The 8182-nt window shown below is 58.5% G+C and overlaps 2 protein-coding genes across 2 annotated transcripts in view; both read left to right on the plus strand.

Annotated features, from left to right (window-relative positions):
• COL7A1 (collagen type VII alpha 1 chain) overlaps positions 1-5261 on the plus strand; it is a gene marked incomplete at its 5' end in the record, with an annotated part of 31645 nt that extends 26384 nt beyond the window's left edge. The window contains 15 exons of the mRNA XM_079713816.1: positions 79-114; positions 405-485; positions 736-789; positions 878-931; positions 1006-1068; positions 2116-2178; positions 2283-2399; positions 2584-2661; positions 2759-2812; positions 2983-3031; positions 3730-3762; positions 3911-3997; positions 4225-4338; positions 4394-4597; positions 4908-5261. Of these exons, the coding sequence (XP_079569942.1) occupies positions 79-114; positions 405-485; positions 736-789; positions 878-931; positions 1006-1068; positions 2116-2178; positions 2283-2399; positions 2584-2661; positions 2759-2812; positions 2983-3031; positions 3730-3762; positions 3911-3997; positions 4225-4338; positions 4394-4597; positions 4908-4933 (1113 nt within the window). The 3' untranslated portion in view covers positions 4934-5261. The remainder of the gene's footprint in view (positions 1-78; positions 115-404; positions 486-735; positions 790-877; positions 932-1005; positions 1069-2115; positions 2179-2282; positions 2400-2583; positions 2662-2758; positions 2813-2982; positions 3032-3729; positions 3763-3910; positions 3998-4224; positions 4339-4393; positions 4598-4907) is intronic.
• Positions 5262-6327: 1066 nt separating this feature from the next.
• UCN2 (urocortin 2) lies at positions 6328-6666 on the plus strand (the record flags this gene model as incomplete). Its single annotated transcript, XM_079713000.1, has 1 exon — positions 6328-6666. One exon carries the CDS (start codon positions 6328-6330, stop codon positions 6664-6666), a length of 339 nt encoding a protein of 112 aa, XP_079569126.1.
• Positions 6667-8182: the final 1516 nt, after the last annotated feature.

The following is an 8182-nucleotide window of genomic DNA, read 5'->3' on the forward strand; positions in this document are numbered from 1 at the left end:
CTGCATGTGCAGCAGAGAGGCCAGCATAGGGGACAGTCACACTGAAGGGCTGCCCTCCCCCATCTGTGTTTCCCACAGGGTGAGCCTGGTGCTGCAGGGATCCCTGGTGAGCCGGTAAGATGCCCCCATGCCCATGTAGTGGCCTTTGACCTTACAGTGAACCAGTGCTCTCATGTTGTCCAGGGACCCCTATCTTCACAGTAGTCCCCGTGATGGTTCCACCCACATAGTGACCCCTGCCCATGGTGACCCTCATCCCCATGGAAAACCCTGCCCTTCCAGTGGCTCTGGCCCCTAATGATGATTCTCACCCCTATGGTGTTCCCTGTCCATTACATCCAAAGTGATTCCCTTTGATCCCTCACTGACCTCCCCTGGCCTCACATTGACCCCTTTCCCCCCAGGGATCCCGAGGAAAAGACGGAGCCCCTGGTGTCCGAGGAGACAAAGGAGATGTTGGCTTCATGGGTCCCCGGGGCCTCAAGGTGGGAAGGGGACTGTTTTTTTCCCCCTAATCAGGAGGACCTGATGTTGGAGGGTGAGGTATCTGGGGTCAGAGGTCAGGTATCTGGGGTCAGATGTGGGGGTATCCGGGGTTGAATGTGAGGTGTTAGGTTAGAGGTTGGAAGGTCAGAGGTTGGAGTATCTAAGGCCAGTTTGGAGAGTAGTTTCAGCATCAAGGGGTTACAGGGTGAGGTATCTGGAAGTCATTTTTCAACTTCTTTTCTCCCGCAGGGCGAACGGGGGGTTAAGGGAGCCTGTGGCCTTGATGGAGAGAAGGGAGATAAGGTACAGGGGTGATGGGGCATATGCGTGGGGACGTGGGGGGCTGTGAGGCCTGGGGCCTAAGGCTGATCCCTCCACCTGATCGCTGCAGGGAGAAGCTGGTCTCCCGGGCCGCCCAGGGTTGGCAGGACGCAAAGGAGAGTTGGTGAGAGTGGGGCACCCCCAGAATGAGGAGTGGATGGGTGGGCTAGGGCCTGGCTAATGTCTTCTCTTCTCCAGGGGGAGCCAGGTGTTCCAGGCCAGTCAGGGGCCCCTGGGAAGGAGGGCCTGATTGGTCCCAAGGTATGGGGTCTCTCTCAACAGTGCACGTTGGGGGTTTAGGATTGGGTAGGGAAGGGCATGGTTGGGTCGTGAAGGTTTTGGGTCAAGGAAGGTTTTGGGTCGTGAAAGGTTGGGACATTGGGGGGTGGAGTGGGGCTGGTCTTAAGGTTTCAGGGTGGGTTGGGGTCACAATGTGCTTTTTTATTTTTTCTTTGGCCACACCGTGTGGCATGCAGGATCTTAGTTCCCCGACCAAGGATTGAATCCGTGACCCTTCAGTGGCAGCACAGTCTTTTTTTTTTTAAAAGATTGATTTATTATTTATTTATTTTATTTTTATTTCTCTTTGGATGCGTCGGGTCTTAGCTGCGGCACGTGGGATCTTCATTGAGGCATGCAGGATCTTTCGTTGCAGTGTGTGGGCTCTTTGTTGCGGCGCACGGGCTTCTCTCTAGCTGTGTCATGCGGGTTTTCCCTTCTCTAGTTGTGGCACGCAGGCTCCAGGGCGCGTGGGCTCTGTAGTTGTGGTGCACGTGTTCCAGAGCGCGTGGGCTCTGTAGTTTGTGGCATGCAGTCTCTCTAGTTGAGGCGCGCAAGCTCAGTAGTTGTGGCGCATGGGCTTAGTTGCCCTGCGGCATGTGGGATCTTAGTTCCCTGACCAGGGATCAAACCCACGTCCCTTGCATCATAAGGCGGATCCTTTACCACTGGACCACCAGGGAAATTCCGAAGTGCAGAGTCTTAACCACTGGACTGCCAGGGAAGTCCCCACAATGCACATTTAGGATTAAGGGATGGGAGTTGGAGCAGCACATGCCTCAGGGCTAAGGGGTTACAGTGGGTGGAGGTCAGTGGGGGGGCTGGAGTGTCAGTGTAGGGGAAAGAGGTGGAGTCAGGGCAAGGGGCATCACAGTGGGGTCAGGGTCTTGGGGATCATGGCAGATTGAGAGTCTCTGGCTGGTAGGGCCACAGGTACTTGAGGTTATGGCCATTGGGCCTGGGGGCTTATGGGGGTTGAGCTGAAGTAGGCCAAGGCAGAGGGACTCCCATGCTTCTTTCTGTTCCCAGGGTGACCGCGGTTTTGATGGGCAGCCAGGACCCAAGGGTGACCAGGGTGAGAAAGGGGAGCGGGTAAGTCGAGGCTAAGGTCATGGTGAATTGAGGAGATTGTACTCTCTGGAAGTGGGTCCATCTTTGGAAGCTCTTGTCACTGACCCTAACCTATCTCTCCTCAGGGGCCTCCAGGAACTGGGGGCTTCCCAGGTCCTAGGGGCAGTGATGGCTCTAGTGGTCCCCCCGGGCCACCTGGCAGTATTGGTCCCAAAGGCCCCGAAGGACTTCAGGGCCAGAAGGTGAGGGGCCCTGACTCTGATTCCAGACCCCTGAGCCTCACTGACCCTTCAAACCTCATTGACCTCTGGCTCTGCAACCCTTTCCCACAATATCTTTGCCCCAACCTCTGAACTTATGATCCCAATTTGTCCTACTTCTGACCCCCACTGCCTCTGACCCTGCTTACTTGGTCCTGTCTAACAGGGTGAACGAGGTCCCCCTGGAGAGAGTGTGGTGGGGGCCCCTGGGGTCCCTGGAACCCCAGGAGAGAGAGGGGAGCAGGTGAGTGGGGATTCCTGGGCTTGGGGTCAAAGGTTGGGGTGACCTCTGGCGTCCGTGAGATCAGAGGTCACAGCCTGGTCCTATCCATTGCACATAGGGGCGGCCAGGACCTGCGGGGCCCCGCGGTGAGAAAGGAGAAGCTGCACTGACAGTGAGTGTGGGGTATGGGGGTGGTGGGCTCTGCCTCCTGCACCCAACCCCCGACCCCCTGGACCCTGGACCCTGACTCAGCGCTGTCCCTCCATGATCCCTGCATCATGTACCCTTTGTCCTTCTGTGATCCATTGGTTCTTCATGACCCTTGTGGTCTTGGGCTCCTAGGAGGATGACATTCGGGGCCTTGTGCGTCAGGAGATGAGTCAGCATTGCGGTGAGTGGAGCCCAGCCCACAGTCTCTTGGGTACCACCCCACTCCATCCCCGTACCCCTAGACAGGGGCAGGCAGCATCCCCAGAACTTCCAAGAGGCAAGCAGTCAAGGAGATGGGTGGAGACAGATGGATACAAAAAGCACACAGGTGTTTCAGGACAGACATGCTGACAGGACTTCCCCAAATGGAGACCCAGGCACAGGTGGAGGGACACATAGTGTTCCTGGGTGCCCAGGATGGTGGCGTGTGGAGGGGGTGGAGGTGTGAGCAGAGCCGGTTCCTCAGGGCCTGACATGGAGCCAGGGTGTGGGTGGAGGGCTCTGGTGGCCCTGGGGGGCATCAGAGAGTGAAGCTCGTCTCCTTCCGCCTCTCTCTCTGGCTGCTTTCCCTCTGTCTCCATGCCTGCCGGCTCCTGACTGGCTGTCTCTCCCTCTCTCTCTTGCCCTTTGTTGGCCTGTTCCCAACTTCACTCTCACCCTTTGTCTGCTTCTCCCCTTCCTTTCTTTCTCTTTCTATCTCTCTGCATCTGCTTCCCTTCCTCTCTCTCCTGTCTGTCACTCTCTCCTGCCTGTCACTCTCTTCTGCTGTCCCCCTCTGTATGTCTCTGCCCCCATGTGTGTCTCTCTCCCTGCCTCTTTCCATCTTTGTCTCCTGCTCTGTTATTGTCTCTCTCCCTGCCCTCTCTCTGCCCCCTCCAGCCTGCCAGGGCCAGTTTATCACATCTGGATCACGTGAGTAGTTTTCTGGTATTTTCTGCTCCCGGAACTTTTCTCACCCCAGGCCCTGCTGTGCCCATCACCTGGGTCCTCTCAGCAGGGGCTTGGCTGGGGTGGCCACCATGCTGACCCCAGGGCCCTGTGCCCCTGCTTCTGGCTCTAGGACCCCTCCCTAGTTACGCTGCAGACACCGCTGGCCCCCAGCTCCACGCTGTGCCCGTTCTCCGCGTCTCCCATGCAGAGGAGGAAGGTGAGGACGGCTGGAGCCGTGGGGCGTGTGGGGTGGGAGCACAGACACACACAGGGCTGCTCATGTGTGCAGGGCCCACGCCACGCGTGTAGGGTCCACATGCAGGGAGCACTCTTGTGTACATGTGGGAGACCAGTGCTGCCCACCCCATCCAAGGGCCAGGGTTGGGCAGCATGAACCCGGGCCTGCTGGGGCCCTGCTCACAGCACACCCCACCATGCGTGCAGGCCAGGTGCCCCCCGAGGACGATGAGTACGAATACTCTGAGTATTCTGTGGAGGAATACCAGGACCCTGAGGCTCCTTGGGATGGCAATGGTGAGAAAGGCTGGGCCCAGAGAGATTTGGGGAGGGGCAGACAGAGCCCATCCCTGCTGACCTCTCTGACCTCCATCAGCCCTGGACCCCTGCTCGCTTCCACTGGACGAGGGCTCCTGTACTGCCTACACCCTGCGCTGGTATCATCGGGCTGTGGCAGGTGGTACGGAGGCCTGTCACCCCTTTGTCTATGGTGGCTGCGGAGGGAATGCCAACCGTTTTGGGACCCGTGAGGCCTGTGAGCGCCGCTGCCCGCCCCGGGTGGCTCAGAGCCAGGGGACAGGTATGGGCGTACCTCCCATCCCATTAGGGGCCTACCCAGATCATGTCCAGGGTCAGGGTCCTGGGTCAGAAGCCCCCTCAGACTGGGGGACCTGGGACAGACCCCCCCCAGACCAAAGAGCTGAGTAGAGAACCCCAGCTCTATGTGGAGTCCCCAGTATGGCCCCCCTCAGTGCTCCCTCCCTTAAAGACCTGAGTGAGCATCCCTCTCTGCGGGCAGAGCCTCCACACCCTATGCCCCAGCTTCCCCATTCTCTGTGGCCGATGTGATGGGTAAGGTCAGGTGGCTGAACCCAACCTGCCCCACCCAGGTGCTGCCCGGAGCTTAGGCAGATGATGAGCTGAAGTTCAGCATCCCCTGGAGGAGTCGGTGTCTCAGCTGGACCCTGCTGTCCCTCCCCTTGGTGCTAGAGGCCTGCGTGCACGTGAGCGTGCATGAGCGTGTCCGTTAATTTCAGTGACTTGTTCCGTGGGTCTAGCCTTCCCCCCTGTGGACAAACCCCCATTGTGGCTCCTGCCTCCCCGGCAGATGACTCAGTGTGGGGATGGCTGTGGGCAGTGAGCGGATGTGACTGAATCTGACCGCATCTGACCTGCCCCTTGACCCAAGCCTGTGATGACATGGTGCTGATTCTGGGGGGCATTAAAGCTGCTGTTTAAAGGCCCCTGTTGTGACTGTTTGGGGAGGTGTGGGTGTCAGGGGGGCAGGTTTTCCCTGGGAGGGCAGTACCATCCTGAGTGGGTACAGAGTCCCTCTCTCCAGCCCTGGTCACTGTCCTGTGACCCTCAGTCCCCAACTTGTCCCCAGAAAGAAGACAGGGTAGGGGCCAAGGATATGTCCTCACTGCTCCCCAGGAGGGGATGAATCATAGGTGGGGGGCTGCCTCAAGCCAGGAGACAGGCCCCAGCTGTCAGCCCAGGGGCTGAGGGAGATAAATGGGCCCTGAAGGGGGCAGAGAGGCAGACCACAGCACAGCACTGCCTGGCCCCAGCTTACCCTAGAGGAGGCTGCTACTGGTAGGACTGGGGTCAAGGGGGATGGGCAGGGCCTTTGGGGTTGAATGGATCTGGGATTTGATTCAGTGGAGGTCTCTGAACCTGAGGTGCCCTGGGATCTCTGGCTGCTTCTCTGCCTCAAGGACCCCCATTTCTGCCTTTCTTTGCAACCTGGATCTACTACAAGCTTTCTCGCTCAGACCTCAGGCTCCCCTTTGTTCCCTCTGGGTTTCTCTCTCTTTGCATCCTTATTTCCATCACACTGTCTCTGGGGCAGTTTCTGTCTCTTTTTTCTTCCACTCTCCATTTGCTCCGCCTCCCTCTCATTCATTTCCATCTCTTTCTCCCTTTCCCTCTCTCCTCCCTCCCTCCCTTTCTTCTTCTTCTTGTTCTTCCTCCCTCCCCACCATCTCTCTCTCTGTAAAATATATCCATATCTAGATGTACCTGTGGCTCTCTGTCTCTGGGTTTCTCCATCACTTTGTCTATCTCTGTCTCTCTCACTCTCTTTCTCACTCTTTCTGCCCCTCTGACCCCTTCTCTGCCTGGCTCTGTCTGTTATCTCTGTCTCACTCTGGCTCTCTTCTTGTCCCTTCATCTCTGTTTCTGTCTCTCTCTGTCCCTGGCCTGGCCGCTCTCTGTCTCTCTGCTTTCCCCATCTGTCTCTGTCTATGGGCCATAGCTGACCAGGGCCCCTGCCCTGAACCTGTTTTCTCCTCGCAGCCTGACCACACGATGACCAGGTGGGCTCTGCTGGTGCTGATGGTCCTGACATTGGGCAGGACTCTGCTTGTCCCAGCAACCCCTATCCCAGGCTTCCAGCTCCTCCCTCAGAACTTTCCCCAGGCCACTCCCCGCCCCGTGGCCTCGGAGAGCCCTTCAGCCAGCACCACAGGCCCCTCCACTGCTTGGGGCCACCCCGGCCCTGGCCCCCACCCTGGCCCCCGCATCACCCTCTCGCTGGATGTCCCCCTTGGCCTCCTGCAGATCTTACTGGAGCAGGCCCGGGCCAGGGCAGTGAGGGAGCAAGCTGCTGCCAATACCCACATCCTGGCCCATGTTGGCCGCCGCTGAGCCTGAGGGAGGGGATCACAATGATGGAGCCAGCGTGGATGGGGAGACCTGCAAGGTAGCGGCAGAGCTGGACGGTACTACATCTGGGCACGGTGCATCAGGACTCCGCCACGTGGGGTCACTGCCATGTGGGGTCATATCAGAGTGCCTCACAGAGTCACAGTGTGTCTGGACAGCCTGGATGTTGCTGTGTCAGGTTGCCAAGTGGAGTCTTGCCACTCCTAGGAGCCCCACAGGCTTACAGTATGTCTGGACAGCTTGGACACTACCATTGAAGGTCACTACCGCATGGAATCTTATCATGTCTGGGTCCCACTTGTGTCCAGTCACAGAGCATCTGGACACCATCACATGTGGTCACTGTAATGCCACTTTCAGGCACCTCAACACAAGAGACCATCACTGCATCGGAGACCAGCCCACCTAAGACCAGACCCACAGATCTGCCCTGTCCTCCCACAGGTCACCACACAGAGAAATGCTGGCGGAGGGTCACATGCATGAGACAGCACCCACCCCAGATGGATGGGGCCATCAGGGGCATCTCCAGGCACAGTGAGATGGTCGTACGTGGGAGGTCTGTGGCCGTGGCAGCCTTGCCCTGTGTGTGGGGGTGTGTGCACGCATGTGTGGCTGCATCTCTGTGTATCTAACAGCTGTGAGTGCGTGTGAGCAAGGTGAGGCCATGTGAGGGAGCTGGGAGGAACAGGAGCTTGTCCCCCAAACCTACATGAAGCATGCTCAACACATAGCCAGGCACTGTCTTACCCACCCCCCTGCATACCCAGCCTCTGCCCTTGGACACACATGGCTCAGGGGAGAGGGAGCTCAGGCTGCTGGGGCTCTGGTCCAACTGCCCCTCCTTCATCGAATTGTCCTGAGCAAACCTCCTCACCTTTCCAAGCCTGTTTTCTCCTCTGTAAAGCAGAGTGATGCCACCAAGCTTCTTGTGAGCACTGAGTGATGTAATGTATGTGAAGGTTCTGGCACGCAGAAAGCGCTCAATACATGTAGTGACCGGAGAATGGGATAGACAAGAATCACACAGTCGTGTGCACCCAGGCAGTGACACACGAGGGCGGAGTCATAGCTGGGTACGCTGCGCCTCTCCCCACTCCCCCCGCCCCAATTTCACTGACCTGTCCCTTGGTGTGCAGGGCGTATGTTTTGCCTAATCTCACAACCCCAACTCCATTGCTCTGCCGGGGATGGGCTGACCTTCTGGAGAGTGTGGTCAGGCTTGCCTGCAGATGGGGCAGGTATTCTGGGTAGTGTAGACAACTCCAGCTGGAGACGAGGGCTGGAGAAAGAGATAGCACTGTCGGAAGTGTGGCTGCCCAGGGCCGGGGGGCACTGACGGAGATCTCACAGTTGTCAGCAGCCCTGGGGGGCGGGCCCAAGGCGGGGCTGGAGAGGCGGGGCCACCCGGCCTGCTGGCTCTCTCCGGAGCCTGGAGGGCGGGGCTGCCCGACTCCGAGCTGCAGGGGGCGGCGGCCCAGGCCAGTTCGGTTGCAGG

Source organism: Hyperoodon ampullatus (assembly GCF_949752795.1).
Source record: "Hyperoodon ampullatus genome assembly, chromosome: 10".
Lineage (NCBI taxonomy): Eukaryota > Metazoa > Chordata > Mammalia > Artiodactyla > Ziphiidae > Hyperoodon > Hyperoodon ampullatus.